At 38.0% G+C, this 21,864-nt stretch overlaps 1 protein-coding gene across 1 annotated transcript; it reads left to right on the top strand.

The window, feature by feature from the left end:
* Positions 1-10,319: 10,319 nt before the first annotated feature.
* LOC306984870 (urokinase plasminogen activator surface receptor-like) lies at positions 10,320-12,675 on the top strand. The gene is made up of 5 exons (XM_079586576.1): positions 10,320-10,421; positions 10,509-10,625; positions 11,072-11,203; positions 11,884-11,991; positions 12,117-12,675. The coding sequence occupies exons 1-5, from the start codon at positions 10,373-10,375 to the stop codon at positions 12,302-12,304; spliced, it is 594 nt and encodes a 197-aa protein (XP_079442702.1). The 5' UTR covers positions 10,320-10,372; the 3' UTR covers positions 12,305-12,675.
* The last annotated feature ends 9,189 nt before the right edge of the window (positions 12,676-21,864 follow it).

Below are 21,864 nucleotides of genomic sequence, written 5' to 3'. Positions count from 1 at the left end.
TCTTTATGAGCGCTGTCTCTGTGCTGTGATGCGATCGGAAACCAGATTGAAAATTGTCAAAGTATCCATTCGAGCTTAAGAATTTGTTCAGCTGATTGAAAACAACTTTTTCAATGATCTTGCCAATGAAAGGAAGATTTGAGATCGGTCTATAATTGCTTAATATAGTCTTATCAAGATTACTCTTTTTTAGGAGGGGTTTGACAACTGCAGTTTTCAGGGAGTTTGGAAAACTTCCAGAGAGAAGTGAGGCATTTACCACTTCTAGGAGATCTGCTTCTAAGCTGTTTAACACACTTTTGAAGAAAGATGTGGGAAGAGCGTCAAGGGCGCAGGTTGATGTTTTAAGGTGCTGTACGGTTTCTTCTAAGATTTTGCCATCAATTTCTTTGAAATCAGACATAGTAACTACTTTCTCAGGTTGTGGTCTGATCTGTCTGACCCCAGTGCAACTCAGGGATGTGCTGATCACCTTTCTGATATTATTGATTTTCTCAGAGAAGAAAGAAGCGAACTCACTGCACTTGCTGTCTGAGAGCATTTCACTGGGAATCTGGCTCGGGGGGTTTGTCAGTCTCTCTACAGTAGCAAAAAGAGTGCGTGTGTTGTTTAAGTTGCTGTTAATAATATTTGAGAAGAAAGTCTGTCTAGCTTTGCCTAGTTCCATATTGAAAGCATGGATGGTGTCTTTGTAGATGTTATAATGGACTACAAGTTTTGTCTTCCGCCACATGCGCTCTGCTTTTCTGCATTGTCTTTTCATATTTTGCACTGCTGTTGAGTTTCTCCAGGGTGCCTTTTGTCTACCACTCTTCCTGACCTTCACAGGAGCAATATCATCAATTACACTTTTAACTTTTGAGTTAAAAGAATCAAGGAGAAAATCAACAGAGTCAGCAGATATGCTTGGTGTTAAAGATATAGCCTTCATAAATAGTACACTAGTGTTCTCATTTAAGCATCTCTTTTTGACAGACACAGATCTAGCTTCAATGGCAGGAGAGATCAATATATCAAAGAAAATACAGAAATGATCAGACAGTGCTACATCCTTAATAACAATCGATGAAATGTTTAGACCCTTACTGATAAGTAAATCTAGAGTGTGTCCACGATTGTGTGTCGGTCCATGTACATGCTGAGTCAGATCAAAGGTTTTTAAAACAGTTTTGATTTCTTTTGCCATATTGTTTTCTGCATTGTCTATGTGGATGTTGAAATCTCCGGCAATAGCAAAACAGTCAAACTCTGAGGAAATGGTTGATAACAGTTCTGTAAAATCCTCAGCAAAGGCTGAAGAGTATTTTGGAGGCCTGTAAACAATGATTAGTAAAATGCGTGGAGCACCTTTTAACACAATACCCAGATATTCAAAAGACGGGTAATTACCAAATGATATTTGCTTACAAGGATAGACATCTTTAAAAAGAGCAGCTACTCCCCCACCTCTCCTACCCGGTCTGCAGACACTCATAAAAGTATAGTTATCAGGGGATGTTTCATTTAGGACAGTTGCACTGCAGTTGTCTTCTAGCCAAGTTTCATTTAGAAACATAAAATCCAGGTTGTATGTGGTTATTAAGTCATTGACTAGAAGTGATTTATTTTTAAGTGAGCAGATGTTTAAGAGTGCTAACTTAACAGTCTTACTTTTTGTCCGCACAGCAGTCTTAGTTTGGCGTGTAATAGGCACCAGATTAGATGGGTTTGCTGTACGGCTTTTGAAGGCCTTAGACTTTCTATCATGTAATCGAACAGCAATAGAGAAAGATACAGGCACACAGGGTTCCCGCTTGTTCTGTAAACATTTGAGAAAGTTACTGTTATCATAGCGGGGACCCGACACATATCAATGAGAGCTGGTATCAGTTGTTTTTAGTTCACCTCGAGCAGAAGGAGGAGGGTGTGAGCCCTGTCGTTGTGGCAGAGCCCGAAGAACTCTTGCAGGAGGAGGGGGAGGGCGAGCGGGGCCCGCAGGCTTTGGTGGTTTTGGGGCCTGTCGTTTTTTGGTTGATATCTGTGGGCTTGCAAAAGAGTGGGATAGTTTGGTTCCAGCAAAGACCAGTTTTTCCATTCTCTCTGAGAAGCACAGAAGTGGAGATGCTGGAGATAGAGATAGCGTGTCTGGTGAGAGGGGCTGTTGTTGTTCTGGTGTTATCGGAGGCTGTAATATGCTGACCTGGTTTCCCTGGCTGTTTTCCAGGAAGTCGTCCTTGGGTGTTGAATCTTGGAGCAGTTCTAGTATGTCACAGTCTGTCTGTGGGCAGGGCTCAGCTGAGATTGTGTCCGTGAGCAGAAGTTGTTGTGGCTGAGTGGTGTTATCATTGTCCTTGTGTGACGTGTCAACCGCATGTCCATTCAGGTGCTGGATTGAAGTCCTGTGGTCATTCATACTGTGTCCAGGTGTGTGTGTGCCATTCAGGTTGAGTGGATTGGCACACACTGCAGAAGGATGATTGAGGGAGAAGTAGATATTGTCCTTTAGCACTCTTGAACCAAGTTTGTTTGGGTGGAGGCCGTCCTGTTGGAACAGTTGCCTCTGACTCCAGAAAAGATTGAAGTTGTCAATAAAGTTCACTCCTTTTATATTGCAGGTTTTTTGGAGCCATGTATTAAGCCCAAGCAACCGTGAAAACCTGTTTGTTCCTCTTGCTGGGAGTGGTCCACTGATGAATGTTTGTACTTTCAGTCTTTTAAGTGTTTCAAGAAGTTCATTGAAATCCTTCTTAAGGAGTTCTGACTGCTCTTTATGAATATCATTTTTCCCCACATGAATGATGAGTCGATTTGCAGTCTTATGTTTCATCAGAATGTTCTCAAGTTCCCTGTTTACATCAGAAATTGTTGCTTGTGTAAGGCAGCACGTAGTTGTATCCCTGCTACTAGTGTTTCGGATAATGGAGTCGCCCACTATCAGAGTCGTGTGCTCGGCTGTGCTCTGAGCTGTGTGCCGCTGTCTGCTCGACCTTGAGCGCAAGTTAGCATCAGTGTTAGCTACTGGCTTATCCAGTCTGTGTTCGATCACATTCATCACGTTTGGAGATTCCTCATTTACATTCATTAATACTTCAAATCTGTTCTCAAGATGTATAGGCGGTGGTAGGAGACCAGTGTTTGCAATCCTTGTCAGAGCCGTATCTGGGGTAGAGGATGCTATTGCGGCAATATGTGATACTCGTGACAATCTGATGTCTCGAGTGCCTTTGGGTCTCGCTCCCTGTGTGTGCCATCGATTTGTAAGTCGATCGGGTTGTTTCTCTACACTCAGTATGGCCTGTGGAGGAGCAGTAGATTCATGGCACTCACCGGTATGCTGAGGGCGTCCATGACGGAGCTCTGTTGTGTGTTCCGTCTGGTTTGGTGGTCCCGCAAATAACTTTGTTTCAAGAACTGCAATCCTTTGCAAAAGTCTGTGGCAGTTAGTGCAGCAAGTAGATTCCAGAAGAGGCATTTTCTCTTATCCTTATGCAGTTGTGTTTTCTCTTCCCCGGAATGTAAGCTTTCAGTGGGAGGCTGGTCGAATAAAATAATTCAGCTTTTTTGTAGTAATCCAAGCGTTTGAGCACTGTGCTGATTTGCTGAGGTTAAAATTAGTTGATAAAAGAAGATAAAATATAAAAAATATAAAAGCGATAGAGCAAAGCGCGGAGCAGTAAGCAAGAGCGTCCGAACAGTAGCTGAGCAGGAAGTAGAAAAAGTCTAAGTCTACGCATAGTAAAACTAGGCGTTGTTAGCTCCATATATGGTTATTTCGGGGAGGAGACGCATGTGCGCACAATCTTCCGTGGAGTGGGATTTATAAAGTGAATCCTGCGCAGGTTCTGGCGTACGCACGGTTTTATAAGTCTGAATATTTTTTTGCGTACGCCATTTTTGGCTTTCGGGCGCACGTAGGCCTACACTTTTAGTAGGCTAAGGATCCTTTAGTAGGCTAAGGATCCCCCCAGGGGCCTCATTTATAAAACTGTGCGTCAGTTTACTAAAAGTGTGCATGCGCCCGAAAGCCAAAAATGGCGTGCGCAAAAAAATATTCTGACTTATAAAACCGTGCGTACGCCAGAACCTGCGCAGAATTCACTTTATAAATCCCACTCCGCGGGAGATTGTGCGCACATGCGTCTCCTCCCCGAAATAACCATATATGGAGCTAACAACGCCTAGTTTTACTATGCATATCCTGATCTGCATATCATTTACATATGATTATTCATCCACGTGATAACATGTTTAACGGTACAAGATAAAGATATTAGGAAAATATGAAATACGGATGTGCCGTCACATTACATTACATCCCACTGGCCAAATAGTATTTTTAATTGATTTATATTTGTAATGGAAACAGATAGACCTTGTTGTGCATTATATTTCCACAATCTGCTATTATCATGATAAGCAATTATCTCTGTAGTTAAAACATTAAAACACAGCATGCCAAAGGAAAAGTGTTCAAAAGCATTGCATCCACATCCACAACAAATATGTATAGGCTATTTATTGAATATATATATATATATATATATATATATATATATATATATATATATATATATATATATATATTAACTTTAAGTGTTTAACTCCTTTAAGAGTGGCATAAAAATGTTTATATCAGAAGTAAAACATAGTTTAAAATCATTATTTTGTTTAAACTGTTATTGTGAACACGCACTGTAGCCTATTTATGATTAGGACTCATAATGAAGATTTACAGTTTTACATCTGCCGTTAGATATGCGTCAGTTTCACTAAACGGCCCAACGCGCTCGCTGGCGCGGACATTTAAGATGTGGATATTTGCTTCAAGTGATAGGCTTTGTGAGTGAAATTATATTTGTATTATCTTTCTGTAGCCTATATGTATACATTTATTTAGATTTTCTGTCTAAAAGTGACAAAAAAAGACATTTAACTCCGGCTCACCATCGGTGTCGCCAAACTGCTCCGTCTCCAAAACGTTCGTACGCATGGGTCAGAGTTTGCGTGCAGGTGCGCACATTTTCCCGTCAAGTTTGTTTTTATAAATCACAACTTATGCGTCGGAAGTGGCGTACGCCTCTTTCAGGGCCTGTTTTGTGCGTACGCAACGGTTATAAATGAGGCCCCAGGTCTGGACAGTGTGACGTAGGCTAGTTATAAATATCTCAATACCGATCTCTATAAACACAAACATAAGTAAACGGGCTTACTGGTAGTCCAATGACTAACACCTCAATGTAACTTCTGCAGCAAATATAACAGATAAACAGGAATAAATGTCTTTTCACCAATCGGCGTAACATAACAGTTCAGCAGGCCCTCTCTTAAAGGAGCCTTACAACAAATAAAATTTCCCCTTAATGCAAAAAACAAAAACAAATGCTGACCCGTTTAGACCTAACATATTGCTCAATAATTTTTGTTTTAAGTGTGTTTAACTAGCTAGCAGAAGAGGTAAAAGTTTAACTGTAATACATCATGCGATGAAGGTCTGATCCAGATTTCACGATTCAATCAGATTCACAAGGTCTTGTTTTGATTCTGAATCTCCATTCGCTTTGCTTTTGAAAATATTTAAATAGCAGCAACTGTAGCCTATCTTTAAACACACCTTCTGATGTTCATTTATGTTTATTCTGTGCCATATTAAATCGTAAAAGGGAGAGTTGAACGGTTCACTTGTATCTTCGCGCAACGTAGATAAGAGAGTGACATCTAGAGGACAAGAATGGTAATAACATGATTCATCTAAATCAGAACCAGGGTTGTATTTTGCAAATAAAATATTATTTAAAAAAAACCCAAAACGATCCACAGCTTTTAAGAACCGACTACTAGGCTATCGAATTGTCCATGATAATAATAATAATGATAATAATAATAATAATTTGCCAGCCCTTTGAAATACCATGTGAGTGTGACTACTATACACGGGCTTCTGTGCAACGTCATCACACAGATGCGCGCGCATCTAAGAGGCAGAAAGCAACAGTCTTTACGGCAGAAGCAGAGATGACGCGGAGCTGTTGTGCTGTAAACTAGCCTAAATGCATAGGGTATGTCAGGTTTTTATGATTCGCAAACTTAGTTGGACAATTTCATTCTAGTCAAGTAACTAACGTTTTACATAATGTTATATTAATATGCAAATGAAACACAAGCAAACAGATCCAACTCTGAAATTGCAGTTTATTATTGAGTCAACAAGAATGTACAAACAATGCGAAATCTACGTTAATTACAATGTTCTTTTACAGAACTCGGCATAACTGCCTCTTGGATGCGCGCGCATCCGGTATTGTTTGTATACAAGAAACCTGTGTATTTGATTCGACATTTCTGATGCGTTGCTAAATTAATATTATTGGGAACATGTAGCCTACTTTACTTTTGAAATGTGTCAAAAACTGTAATTTAAATAAAATATAAAACCGTATTTATCATCATTTATCAGCAGGTGACAGATATTCTTGTTTAGGACTACACCTATATTTGTAATTTGTTAGGCTACTGTACATCAAAACACGCAGTGGATTTGTTTTGTATGTAAAAAAAGAAAGCCTGTAAAAACTCAAAACATTACCATTATCATTAAAACTGAAAGGCCAAAAAACTACAAGCTGAACTAAAGAAAACATGCTTTATAGTTATAAGCCACACTGACCAAATAAGTAAAACATCAACAACGTGTCTCTGGAACCTTCTCAGCCCATAAAAGGAGCATTTTAGTACCTTAGAGAAGTAATACTTTTGTGGGTGTATGGAACAAATACAGTGCTGTTCATAATTATTTGCCCCCTTGGTAATAAATATGATCAAAGATGGCTGTAAAAAATAAATCTGCATTGTTAATCCTTTTGATATTATATTTAAAAAAAAAACTAACCTTTCATTGAAGTAAAATAATTGAAAGTGGGGGGGGAAATCACATTATGAAATGAATGTTTTTCTCCAAAACACGTTGGGAACAATTATTTGCCCCCTTTTATTAAATATGTTTGCAACCTCCTTTTTTCAAGATAACAGCTCCGAGTTTTCTCCTATAATGCCGGATGAGTTTGGAGAACACCTGACCAGAGATCAGAGACCATTCCTCCACACAGAATCTCTCCAGATCCTGCAGATTCCCAGATCCATGTTGGCGCTTCTTCTCTTCAGTTCTCCACTCATCTTCTATAGGGTTCAGGCCAGGGACTGATGGCCATTGCAGATGCTTGCTTTTGTGCCCCATTTTTGTTTTGATTTTGATATTTGTTTTTGGATATTCAAAGTTCAATGTCATATGTTATTGAGATCTCATTTTCTGTGTATGAAATAAATGTTTGTGTTTTGAACCGTCTAATTATTTGGATATAATTTTTTCTTCGTCTCATGATGATGGAGTATATTTGTTTCAAATTTGTATATTACAGTTTTTATCAATCTATTTGACACAATTTTGACCAAATGTACTTGGTGTCAAAACAATTAACACAGCAAACTAAACACACTCTTATGTTGACAAAATATTTCAGTATTCTCTGCATAATGAAGCACTGCATTTTATTCTAATAATGATTTCTCATAAATAAATAGTAACATCAAAACTACAAATGTTCTCTGTTGATTTGATGGTAAATTCAGTATAGACATAAATACATTAATGAAAATATGTTTTTCATGTTCTGTAATTGTGTTCTTCAAAGTTCCTTAATGACGAGTTAGTTGTATAATGATGAATTTTTGTAAATAAATGTACTGCAATCTGAACTTTATAGATCTTGCCTCTCATTTACATCTGGTCAAAGAATTCATCAACATCACAGTGTATATTTTCACGAGTCATGGATCGTGGGGAAAAAAGCCTTGAATGCTGGATCCATCCGTGGGCCTCAACTTCTCCACAGGCCTCTTCTATCGCTTGAAGAAGACTTACTTGGTTGTAAAGGTTGAGAATGAGATCATGCACTTTCCATCTCCAAGAGCAGAATATGCTGGGAGGAACACCATCCTGAAATGTGGGAGATGCACAAACCACTCTTGCTGAATGGTGAAATTGTGAATAGTCCCAAACAATTTCGCACAATTTGCTCCTGATCACCCATGCTGCGGAAAGTGGATTTCATTGAGGGAGTTTATAAAATGTAGAAGCCTTTCTGGGTTGTGCGGCTCCAAGGCAGCGGCGAGTGCCACAACACCAGTGGACTGCAGCTTGTTGTCCAGGGACATTGACTGTGGCACGATGTTTATATTGGCCTGGACTCTCTGTCCAGCTTCTCTCAAGGAAAGACCGTCGTCAATTAGGGCAGCTCTGATTTAATCTGAAACGCGTCTGTACCCCATCCTTCTATCTCTCCTCCCTCCTCTTACACCTTTCTCTTCCCTTCCCCTCTAGCCATGTCTTCTTATATTTTTTTCTCTTGCTCTTTCCACTAATACAGTACCATTGCCCTCCACTTCTCCCTCTTTCTACATCCACAGCTCTTCTTGCTTCTCCTAAATCCTCAACTCTTCTTGCTCCATCTCCTCTTCCTTTCCCCTCATCTCTTTCTACCTCCTCCACTGTTCCTCTCCCTCTCAATATTACCCTTCCTCTATCCTCTCCAAAATCTTTTACTCTTACATGTCTTCCTTTTCCCATTCCTCTTTTTGTTTGTCATTATTCCTTTCCCCTTTTATAGTGTTTGGAATTGAGATAGCTGTGTAAACAATTAGGAAATTCGCATTCCCTGTTTTGTGTGTATTACGGTAACTCAGCAGATATTTATTTGGGGCTAATTGAGGACAAAGTGCAACTAAGAATATTTAACAAATAACAGTTTTTTTGTTGTGTTTGGAAAAATGGTGCACAAATTATTGTGATTTAAACACATAAAAAGAGCTGCAATTGTTTTTCCCTGATATATTAAAGTTTTGGTTGGCTGTTAGAACTAATGTGAAAACATTTGAGAATGTGATTTGTAATTTGCATGAAATAAAGCTGTTTAGGACAATTACAAAGCGTTCAGATCATTGTGTTAACTATTTTGAGAACAGTGTAAATGTTGATGTCATAAGCTTTTCGATTCATTCTACTGTGGTTTGACTGAATAACAATCAGCAAACAACAATTTGTTAAAACATTCAGTGGTCAATGGATTTTTTTCTCTTGCAAAACAAGTAACTAAAAAAGGAAACCACAACCATACTTCTTTAAACATGTTTGTCGCAATGTAATATTGAATGCAATGACAAAAGGTTGATTGAGATCATCTGATCTAAAATGTATAAATCATTGAAATGTTGCAGATTTATGGAGGTCATCACAAAAAAAAAGACTATTTATTTACTTTCATCAACATTTGCCTCAGACCATCTTTCTTCAGCGCTAACAATTCATTAGGTCTGAATAAAAAATACATTTGTATTGTTGTCACTACAATACGCATTTGCATGTTGAATTTCACTATTCCCAGAAGAGTTTACCACATATTTTCACACAAATGATGTTGCTCTTGCAGAGAAATATATAATCATTCTATGATCCTTGCAAATATATATATGTATATACATTTATATAAATGAATATTGTAATAGAAATATCTCACGTTATACAAATAGAGTCTGAGAAGAATCAATTTTTAAACCCTTTTTTTCAGTGCTTTATTTATGTTGCACTGTCCTTTAATTGGTTTGTATTTATTTTGAAGTATGGCTATTGTTCTTGCTTTCATCCTCTTGCTTTTTTGTTAAAAACTTCAAATAAGACATTAACAGAGAAAGAAAAAGAAAGTTTACCCAATAGGCTCCAGCATCCCAGATGACATGAAGCTTGGGAAATGCCCGGATTAGTTCTTTTAGTCATGTGCTTGAAAATGTGATGAAATTGATGAAGCCGTGGTGTGTCATTAAATGCTGTTTTTGTGTTTCACAATGCCTCAAGTCTGATTGTTCCTGATTTCAGAGGAAATCAAACTTATGGTCATGTTTGATAGGGCGTTTAATGTCATATATGGTCATATACTACTTACTGTAACTGCAGCTATTTCAATCCTTTAATGTTTATACTGGTTTCTGAATAACTTTCCATCCTCCTCACCAAATGGCCACAAATCCCTAAAGCCAAATTATATATGATTTTCTTTCTTCTGCAGAACACAAGAAGACATTTTACTTTCTTCTAGAACATTTTCTGCTGATGAAAAACGTCATACAGGTTTTGAATGACATGAGGACGAGTGAATGATCTTTGGGTGAACTATGAAGGTTGGTTTATGTAGACCTGCAAAGTGCTTGTAATTTCCTTAAATTAAGTCAATTGTGTAATCGTTTCTGCTTCTCCACTCTTATTTTCCCATGAAGATCCTCCTCTTGTGATAAGCTATAAAATGAGCTCCGAAACAGGCATGATGTTTCATTCTCCTCCTGATCAAAGATGGATCTGCAAATCTCAGTTTTTCTTCTGTTCATTCTCTTCACTGCAGGTACGAAGACAAAAAGTGTTTGTGATGTATATATATATATATTTCATTGGATCTCTCTATCACTGTCTCTCTGTTTTCTTACTAAAGGACACTCTTTCAGCTGTTATGAGTGTGCGGGTCTGAGGGATTCTTGTGCGGATCAGAAGTTAAAAACATGTCCCAGTGGATCTTCCAAGTGCATCAGTTTAACAGTGGCATCACAAGGTAGGAAGACGAGTATGACAGATCGAGTGGTGTAAATGTAACTTCTCATATAACTGTGACTCTTTTCTTGGCAGAATTTACTAAATCGCTGCAACACGATCTCATGAAAGTGTGTATTTATACCACAAATATTACTTCTCATAGCCTAACATTTATGGACCAAAAATGTTTTTTTTTTTGCGTGCATATGCTACGCACTGAAAACCCTTGGGTAGGATTAGGGGTGGGGAGAGCGTGCGTATTACATTCCATAAAGTGCGTATCATGCACGCGTACGCATATGATCAATCACTGAATATTAAATTAATTTCTGCTGTTTAATTTGTTTTCTCTCCGATTGTTTTGTTAACAATGGCAATTGTATAAAAAAAACTTTTTTTTTAATATTTATAATTATTCCATCAAAATAACATGTACTTTTATTTTCTGTATCATTCATATTTTAGGCCAAATTAGTGTAAATATAAAGATGAAAGATTGTGCTGTTGACTGTCGAAGTGGGTCCATGAACTTCGGCATTTCAAAGATCTCTTCTTCCTGCTGTAACACAGACCAGTGTAACGTCCAAGATGCTCCAGGTATTGTACTTTACTGACCTTGTGCAAATTGTGATAGAATTTTAACTAATATTTATTTTTGCAGGAACAATATTCATATGCTCATATTCTATAAAAACGGTTGTATTACTATTTGTGGGTGGGATTCTCTCTGAAATTTGTCTGAGAGGTCAATGCTATATCACGACCAATTCGAGTGATTAAAAGGTGGCTAATTCGTACGAATTTGTACGACCTCACTCGTACGAATTTGTACGATTTGTCTAAACCCACGTGATGGGTAGGTGTAGGGGCGGGGTCAGGGGTAGGTCATGAATTCATACGATTTTGGCAACTCGTACACGTCGATGAGGAGACGCTAGTATAAAGATTATTGAACCGGGACGCTAGTCGGGATTGTAGTCGAGACCAAGATAAAGGAAACTAACGTCGATTGTAGACGGTCAGGGACGTCGATTGTAGGCGAGACCCTAAACTTAAGTCAGGTGTAAAAGAAGAAAAAATCTACCACTCTATCTTCCTTAAAGTCAACATTAATTTGACTTCCAAAGGACATTCAATCAGGAAATAAAAAGCAGGGTGAGGCTTGTCTGTGGTGAACTGACTGAATGGAGTAGCTAAAGGAGTGTTGTTTCATTAGATTATATTTTATACAAAAAAAAAAAAAAAAAATTAAACTAATACATGTTTTCCTCCTGTAGATCCCCCTAACATCCCCAATGGAATGAAATGTTTCTCTTGTGATGGACATAACTGCTCAAACACAGTGAGTTGTTCAGGGACTGAAGATCGCTGCATTAAAGCAAAAGGTGAGAAGAAAAGGACGAAGATTGTTGTTATTTTTGTTTCTCCACCATCAATTTAAATATTTGATACAGATCACATAATGTTCAGCTTAGACTAATTCAACCTTTGTTCTCTTTCTCTTCATCAGGGATTGTTGGAGACCAGTCAATTGATGTAAAAGGCTGTGTGTCTAAATCTATTTGTGACTCCACATTTATTCCTAATGTTGAGAGCGTCTCATGTTGTGCGGGGAACCTGTGTAACGGGGCTCAGAGTGTCACCCAGAGCGTCCTGTTCCTCTGCTGTTCTCTGCTCTCCTACTTCCTCATGCACTGAATACAGCAGATCTTCACATTCTACAATCACACACACTGCACTGAATATATAGCTTGTGTTTTTCTGTACTAGATTGTGTTTAGATGTGATAAACTGAATTTATACAGGAAAATGTATGTATTCATCACCTAATTTCAGGGTTCATTTTTAAATCTTCATGATGTAAAAAGTTCAAAAGAAAGTGCGATATTTTTTTTTTTCTTAAATTAAAAAATAGATTAAATCATCATCATGTCCAGAAGAAACAAGTGATCATTATTTAATTATTCAAAAAGGAACATTTTCATCTTTTATAAGAACATAATTCACCTTATGTTTTGCATTTGTCCTACAAATTAAATTTCCACTAAATAAAAATATATATTTTGCTGAATAGGCCTACTTTTGCTCAATACTTTTCGTTTTAAGTGTGTAAACTATAGCTATCAGAAGAGGTGTACAGTTTAACCGCATACATCATGTTATAAAGGTCTAGCTCTTGATATTGATCCAAATTTCACAATTCGATTCAGACAAGCTCTTGTTTTGATAAACTTCCGATCTCCATTAGCTTTGCTTCGATATTGATTCATTTGGAAATATTTCAGGAGCCTTTTTCAGCTACTTCAATTATTCTAGAGGAAAAAAATGTCTCAACTATAATGCTGTGAACAGTCAGTGTAACATGGTAGCCTATATTCAGGGTATCTGCAAATTTTTTAAAGTCAAGTTTAAGACTTTTTAAGACCTTTTTAAGACCCGAAGAAATCAAAATTAATACCGTACATTAGGAGTGTGCAATATTAACAAAAATATATCTTGATATTTTCAAAGTTTTGTTGATAATAATTAGATGGTATTTTACTGATTTTGTGCTGGTACCATGGCTGGTTTAGGCCTGTTGTTGATAGCAGACTCACAAAGATATTCTATTTAACAATATATTATATTTAACTATGCAGTGGTCAGTTTACAGTAGTGACTGAAATTAAATTTTTTATTAAGGGGCAATATTTACCACCTTAAATTGATTTCCAGGGGCATTTTCACCTAAATATGGAAATTATTTCTAAACGTATTTAGAGGTATGCATCACCTTTTATGTCAAATTCTAACATTCAAATAAATTCTATTAGAATAACACAGTACCACTGTCAAATTAAATAATTAAATTAAAATCTATCCTCGCAGTGCAGAGGTGACAGTAATGTGACACAATTAATGCACAGTAATGCATCCAAACTGGCATTACTATATTTACACTTAATTTGCAATTGCATAAATAAAGGTATTCAATATTTAAATATGAAATGATTTATAATTTTAACATTTTAATTCAAGGGTACTTTAAATATGCAACTAAACCCGCCAGTAGGTGGCAGTAAGTCACTGTCTTACAGTTTTTCTCGATTGCTTAAACACATTTCTTGAAACTATGCCTCATATTCTCAAAACACTAAACACAAATCCATAACGTCTCACCCAATTCCCCAAACATCCTATTTTCAGGTCAAAATGAAGCTCTACACTCAAAACCATTTACTCTTGCTGAAAAACCAAACTTTGTCCTCAGACTGGACACACAAGCCATCAAAATCAAACACACTACAACATAGTCTTACACACTGGTGCAATAAATTCAAAACAACATTTCCATAACTGGTAAGTTATGTTGCTCGTGGTTCCCCTCCTCACAAACTTTTCACATGATGAACACAAAAGACACAACCAATGGATACATTGGCATATTTTTATTCATTCATGTACTCTTGTAAAAGTACTTTTTATTTTATATTTACTTACGTAAGATATGTGTGTGACCATCATATGACAGTAATAGAGCACACACAAACCTTATTCAAATATGGAATTGTATTGGAATGGTAAAGAGTGTTGGTCGTGACAGGAGGGCCTCCACGAAAGGATAAAATATTGATTGATTGATTGATTGATTGATTATATTTATTTAATTCATGGATATTTCCAACAAAACTTACTTCATCATCCTCATATATATAATTTATAAAACCATGATGAAAAGGAGGCAGGATGAAGAATATCTTATATTTCACTGTCACACTCTGCAGACACTCTGTGTGACTGTACGACTGCTGGCGTTTTCTTGCTAGAAAATAAACCTTATCAAAGACAATGGGAAATGTTTGCCTCTTATTCAGTGATAGAATTTTGTTTGCCAGCACACCTCCCTGAAGCTTCTGATGGAGGTGACGGTGAAGTGTCTCAAATTTTGCCTTATCATAGCCCAGCCTCCCTCATAGTCATACCATGGGCAAGGACATGGTCAACTAGAGTGGCTTGAATTTCATCCGAGACCACTTGTCTTCTTGCCCTTCCCCTTACCTTTCCTCCTCCTATCCCTCCTCGACTTCTTTCTTCATGTCTTTCTGGATCTATTGTTCCAAAACTCAATAAACTGATTCGGGCCCTTTTATCTAGGCTATCTATTGAAGGATCTGATTGATGTGTGTTAAATTTTGACTCTTAGGGTGTACTCACTCTAGGCACGGTTGTCATGAACCGGGCCCGAGTACGATTGTCCCCCCTCCCCACTCCCCCTCTGGCCTGCACTCACATAGGGTTTCAGCATTCGTGCCGGAGCACGCTTACGTGACGTCATTATGGTGCATAATGAAGAGAAGTGTCACACCATGAAATGTAGCTAAACAGAAAAAACCAGCAATGAATTCGGCAGTTTAGGATATCGCACAAGATTTGTCAACACAGAAAACATTTAATCACTGGAGGTTTTTTTTCTCGACACCATCGTATTAATTGATTTTGATTAATATGCGTGAGGGAGAGAGAGAGAGCAGACAGCGCTCGGGTGAGTGCGCACGCGCGGCCGGGGCTCTCTCTCTCTCTCTCTCTCTGCTATGCCCTGTCAAGCGCGCCCTACACACAGTTTTATAAATGAGGCCCCAGATCACTTTATATAATGAACAGATTTAATTTCAGATTTTGGGTCAATTGGGTCACAATTCACTGACAGTGTAAACGAGGCCTTGCATGGCTAGTGATGGGCCGTTCGGATCAGTCACTGACTCTCTCGTTCATCAGAGTGAACGAATCTTTATCTGTATCAAGTCAAAATCTCTAACCGGCATGCACTGCTTAGTCAGCCGCCAATCGGTCTGCGCAGCAGAGCTGCATGAAGTCGAACAAGCCTAATAACACTATGCAGCACAGGCACTGTAAAAGCCGGCTATTCGGTCCAATTTCTGGTTTCTTGAACAGCCGGTGAAGGAAGCGCGTGTTCAAGTCTTTCCAGCGTTTTAAAGGAATTTTGGTTAAATAAGACACATGTTCTCATATGCAATTATCTCGTTTTAATCTGACTCCATGAATTAAAAAAGGTTCAATGTGCAATAAGGTTATGTTTACACTTAAATAGTTACAACATTTGAATTTAAACCATTTGTACCCAGCATAAATGTAAAATGTTACCTGAGAGAGAGAAATAGAAAGAGAGAGAAAGAGAGATAGAGAGAGAGAGAGAAAGAGAGAGACTCTCTCAACACCAGCCCAGCATCCAGAGCAAAAAGCCAGAAGAACAGTTTCAATCTTGTTTTGTCATTTCCCCCGGCCATGTGACTAACACCTAGGTGTGAGATATTCAAAACTGACCAATCAGACCATCACAATTTCCCCCATTGTCCCAAATCTCTGGCCTACAGGCCTATATCCCTCTTAGCACCGCTGTGCTGGACATGTCTGAGAGAAAAGCAAATGTCTTTGTTGGTTGGAAATAATCTTGGATTATTTCCAACCTTACAGTCCGCCGTTTGGCACCATTGGCAATACACATGGAATAAAGGTGGCACAATGCAGAGAGACATGCTTTCTGTTGTGTGCAGTTGCATCTTCAGACTTTTCGTCCAGGCTTTGTAGCAATAACAGTTTGTCAGTGTTCAGTCTTTGTTCACCATCCAGCCCTGCATGAGGAGACTCCATCAAATGGTCTTTCACCGTTCATAGATGTGCAATTCATCCGTCACACACTCGTCACACAAGAACAGGCACTGAATCTGGGAGCAAACGAGTGGGACAGCAATCTGGCAGCTGTCTCTTTCTGAACCAGGACATGAACTTCGGTAGCAGTGATCCTGTGATTTAAAAGAGCGTCCAATACAACAAACAGCAAAAGTAGACACATGGCATTTGTCATTGGTCAACGGGTTGATATGGTCAGATTCAAATTTGTCTCTGGCAAAAGGCCCTTAAATTGATGTATTTAGAAACATGGTCAAGGGAGGACAAAAGAAGATCAACAAGTTCTTACACTGTTTCAAGAAACACTCAAATAAATTTCATCACAACAAAACAACAATGCTGGTTTGTAACCCAAACGCAGAGATTCAATTTAATCAATGTCCAAAAACATTGTTGTAGGTCAAATGGTCAAAATACAAATATGCAAGGTATATGCAACAATATTTCACGTAATATCAATAATAATATTCAATCAAAAATCATGAAGAAATACATATATAATAATCATTGTTTGTTCAGTAATCTTCCAATGCAAGCCACCTATTCCGAGTGGCTTTGGCATAATACAAGAATGGAGATCGTTCATTCCTTGTAACAGTGAGTGTTTGTGTGTGTTTAGTCATTCAACAGTTTGGTGTTTTTGTGTGTTTTTGTGTTTTTGTGTGTTTGTGTTTGTGTTTGTGTGTGTGTGTGTGTGTGTGTCTGTGTGTGTTTTGGTGTGTGTGTGTGTGTGTTTTGGTGTGTGTGTGTGTGTGTGTTTGTGTGTGTTGCTGGCTAAGTCACAGTCGATGACAGGATTGAATTGTAATTTTTTGTAATTGATTGAAGCGTTCACACTTCAGATCTAGTTTGTTTTTATAATGTGTCTGTTATTAGAGGCATTGTTGAGAAATCATGGGCCCTATGATTTTCCAACCACACCAATAACAATCAGTTAAACATTTTTGAATTTTAATAGTAGGTCTGCCTCTGCTTTAGAATTTGTATTATCAATTTGTGACTGTAGCCATTCATGTGTACGTTACAGTGTTTTCCCATGAGTTGGTAGAGTGTACTGTCATCATGGGATCAGCCTTGCCATCCTATGTGTGTGAAGCTGTCTGAATCTGTTCAGTGTGATGATGGACAATAGATCATTAGTGAAGTGTCACTTTTGGTCTCTATGCCATCTTTATCTTATGTGTAGTGTTCAGCGGTAATGGAGGTGTGTGTTCAGTGTTCATGCCTAAGAGATGGGTGGAATCAAATATGACAATTGTGTTGTAAATTTAGATCCAGTTCTAACTGGGAGGCCATAGTTATGCAGTAGTGTGTTACTGTGATGTGTGAGTGGCCTCTTGAGTTGTCTTTTCACCCATCTCTCGAGTCTCAGGTTATATTCTACAATCCCGCTGTCCTGCTTTGGTGCAGGTGGAGTCCGGCCCGTCCTGGCGTCCATCTTCCGAGGGATTCCAGTGTTAAACCTGAGACAGAAACAAATGCAGAGAACCACAGTTAATTCAGATATTTTCAACAGTTTCAAATTTTTAATTCCTGTTTTCACATGAAACCGAGTTTCATTGACCAGGTCTAAATTGTTGCTGTTGTTTCAGGACAGTGTGTGACACCTAAAGCTGCTCTTGCAGTTCAGCCTCCCTTCACAGTCTGCTTGTGTCATGCGCATTAGAGATCCCAGTTCTGCTGGGGAAATCTTCTGGATTCATCTAAGTTTTTATCACTCATATTGTCATTTTAAGTTGCTCTCATTACAATCAGATCTGTGGGCAGAAATTTGTTCACCTGGATCGGTGTTGCCTGTTTTATGGTGTCATTCACACATTCGGTTAGTGCAGATATTTTTTGACCTGCAAGAAACTGTGGTATCTGTCTGCTGTTTAGCATTTCACACCCACCTCATAAATTTACTTCTCTGATCAGATTCAGTTTTATTTGGCAGTTACCTGTGCCACACTTATTTGCAAACGTAAAAGCACATCCTCTGCCCTTTTGTCACTGGTTAACAGGCCAATAGAATCTAATTATAAGACTGATGTCACACTTTTCCAATGAATCCAGGGCTGCTTGGCGATTATAACACAATGTATATTAGAATTCGAGTTATAATACCATTATGTTATATTGAAAAGAATATAAGGTAAATAATATTATTTCTGGTCTCTGAAGAGTCTCTGGAACAACTTCGTTGTCAAAGTATTCGTTTTTTTCAAAAGGCGATTCTTTTTATCCGGCCCTTTCTCTGTACGTTCTCGTGTCAATACATTTGATTATGAAAAGATCTTTGGTTCAGGCGGGCTGACAAAATCATTTTCTCTTTTTATATTTCAAATGCCTATTCTTTCATTTTTAGTCTCTTTGAGGACTATGTGAAAGCAAAATTACCATTTTAATGTTTAATTATTCTCTTTTGACTCTTTAATAATATTTTACCCGCTTGGACCAGGAAACTATGTCGCTTCGAGTTCCTTACCCAGTAGGTCTCCGGCACAAGTGGTCAGTCCTGAAGATCACAAGCTGAGGCAATGGCTACATATCTAGGATTTTGCCGTAATCCCTACACGCAACAATCAAAGATATATTCAGTAGCCCTCTCTCGGGGTGTCCCTCATGGAACTTAACTTAACCGTTTTACTTCAGTAGGTTTTGGCCACCATCAAAGATGCCAGTAGATTAACTTTACTTCTCTTTAATGGCTTTGGATTGGCCAAGCCCGTGATCTTTCACGTGCACTTACATAAAGTAACATTAAATTAGAACAGAGGTCGTTGGAAGCGTCCAAGCTAGATTAATCGACCAGCCTCTAGCTGGTCCTAGTCGGACTCACTCATCCTCTCACCCAAGCAGCCTGCGAGCTTCTGATATCAGTGTTTTAGCCGTCGCTAATCTCTGACTCGACATTGTGGTAACATACGAATCCGTTAATCTATTTGGGGAAAAAAACAATCTCGGAGTCATTTAGAATGAATTCAAACGTAACAATGCATAAATTTTGTTCAAGATTCAGAGTTACTGAACCCTAATGTGCGCGACGTTCTCTGGAACTTTGAATATGAGTGTTTTGTTGTTTCAGGATTAATAAGATGCGCGTTCGCTGTTTTTGATTTTCAAATTCATTGTGAATCACATTATAGCCACATGGCAATTCTATGCTCCTTCGCGTGGAGTTTTTCTTTCTTTCCACCGAGGATACAAACAAATTAAGCATAGACACACGTGTTTAATTCAGTTCTACACAGGACACCTGACCTAGAGAATATCTACAGCCTTTACCTAAGTGTTCTAACTACACTTACAGTAAAGCAATCCTGTGTTTAAAGAATAAACTTAAATTTAGCCTATGTGCACATTGTTGCACAAACGACTAAATTGTGTTCTATGATCATATGTGTTAAGCACAATTTCAAATTTGAAAATTAACAGAATTATTGCATGCTTTTTAATCTCATCTGTGTTAAAGTTCAAGCTTTCAAATGTAATATAGAGTTTGTCAAGATTAGTTTAGATTTAGTATAGAATATTAATGTTTTCAATGTGACTTTGGGCCTACCAGTGGGCCGGAGGCACAAAGAGTTAAGCGTTTGGAAGCAGCATGGACAATAGCATTTAGCTTAGCCTTTAGATTGATTTCTAGCCTGTAAATAATATCATCCTGTTTTTCCAAACTTTCTTTGCTTTTCATAAACAATTCATCGACCTGCCTTTTTATTTATAAAATCACGCATTTTTCGATCGTTTACAAACTTAGATTTTTATTTCTGTTGTTTGCTCATTCTCTTTGTGTTGCTGGTTTGTTTACAAGCCAATGCAAATGGTAAAAAACATGCGGCTGATTTTATAACTTTTAGGCTTTATTTTTTCGGTTCTTCGTCGAGTTATTCATTATTTGGAAGATATTATTCCAATCTTAGGTTTCGTTTCTTGTTGCTTAGGCAAACAAGGAGATCTTTCAAATCTATACAAGTGTTTTCATTCTTCATCTGATGCGCTGCCGCTGCAAGTCCTCACGCGTGTTTCTAGACAAAGAGCCTTCCGACCCGTAACAATGCAAACATTTTCTCAACACTTCTAAAAAGGTAGAAAAAGTTGAACTTACCACAGCGGCGGAAGAAAGAGAAGATGTTCAAACCTCTGTGTTGATTTTAGATTCCATTTTTGCTGGAAAGATCTTTGCTCGCGAAATCCATCTGAGATCACGTCGGGGTCACCACTGTAAAAGCCGGCTATTCGGCCCAACTTCCGGTTTCTCGAACAGCCAGTGAAGGACGCGCTTGTTCAAGTCTTTCCAGCGTTTTAAAGGAATTTTGGTTAAATAAGACACATGTTCTGATATGCAATTATCTCGGTTTAATCCGACTCCATGAATTAAAAAAGGTTCAATGTGCAATAAGGTTATGTTTACACTTAAATAGTTACAACATGGATGTAATGAGAATTTTAAACCATTTGTACCCAGCATAAATGTAAAATGTTACCTGAGAGAGAGAAATAGAAAGAGAGAGAGAGAGAGGGGCAGAGAGCCTCTCTCAAGACCCGCTCAGCATCCCCAGCAAAGAGACAGAAGAACAGTTACAATCTTGTTTTGTCATTTCCCCCGACCATGTGACTAGCACCTAGGTGTGAGATATTCAAAACTGACCAATCAGACCATCACAATTTCCCCCATTGTCCCAAATCTCTGGCCTACAGGCCTATATCCCTCTTGTTCCTCTATATCCCTTATTGTGTTGGTCTCCTGCTAACTGGTTAACTCACATGATCACTGTCTTATACTGAAATACTTATGCTAATCAGTTGTGGGGGCGCTATTACCTAAAACTGTGTCGATTAATGCAGACGGTCTGTCGTTCTCACTACTTTGAGGAAAGATTAAGCATGAAGCAAGCATTTTACCAACGTTTATGTTATATCAGTCATTCACGCTAGAGCTCGGCTAATGGATGCTAGTGATTGACCGATATTGTTATTTTTGATGCAGGGTGGCCGATGGCCGATATATTTATATATATATTTACACTTTATATATGTTTTAATCAATATTTAATAAATTAGAAATAAATTAGAAAAAAATCCTTAAAATAAACATGCTTATACTTTAGATGGCAACTTCTTGAATCTACAATCCTATTACAGTATTACACAATAAAGTAATTGTTTAAAAATATATGATGTGAATAAAAAGGAAGTAAATTTACACCAGTAATGTTTTTTTTTTCTAAGGCACGTTTATAAAAGCTACTTATACAGTATGTCCTAATTGATCTAAGGCCTCATCATGGCTTAATCTAAACCCTGTCTAAAACCGGGCCATAATGTTGTTGATAACAAAGAATGGAAAATACTTTCTTTCTGTCTGTAAATTTATATCAATTTCATACAAGATTCATATTCAAATCAATGTGATAAGCGAGTTGGGTCAAAAGTAATCAAAGTAGTCAGAATACATAACCTGAGTAATCTACATTATTAACAAATTTTTTTGTCATGTAATTTGGAATCAGTAACCATCTAAAATTTGCCGTCAAGAATATCACGGACGCCGCCGAAAAGGCGTCAAGATGGCTGGTGTTCAAGCG

Source organism: Phoxinus phoxinus (genome assembly GCF_949152265.1).
Source record: "Phoxinus phoxinus genome assembly, chromosome: 17".
Classification (NCBI taxonomy): domain Eukaryota; kingdom Metazoa; phylum Chordata; class Actinopteri; order Cypriniformes; family Leuciscidae; genus Phoxinus; species Phoxinus phoxinus.
This window is presented reverse-complemented; position numbering and strand designations above follow the sequence as displayed.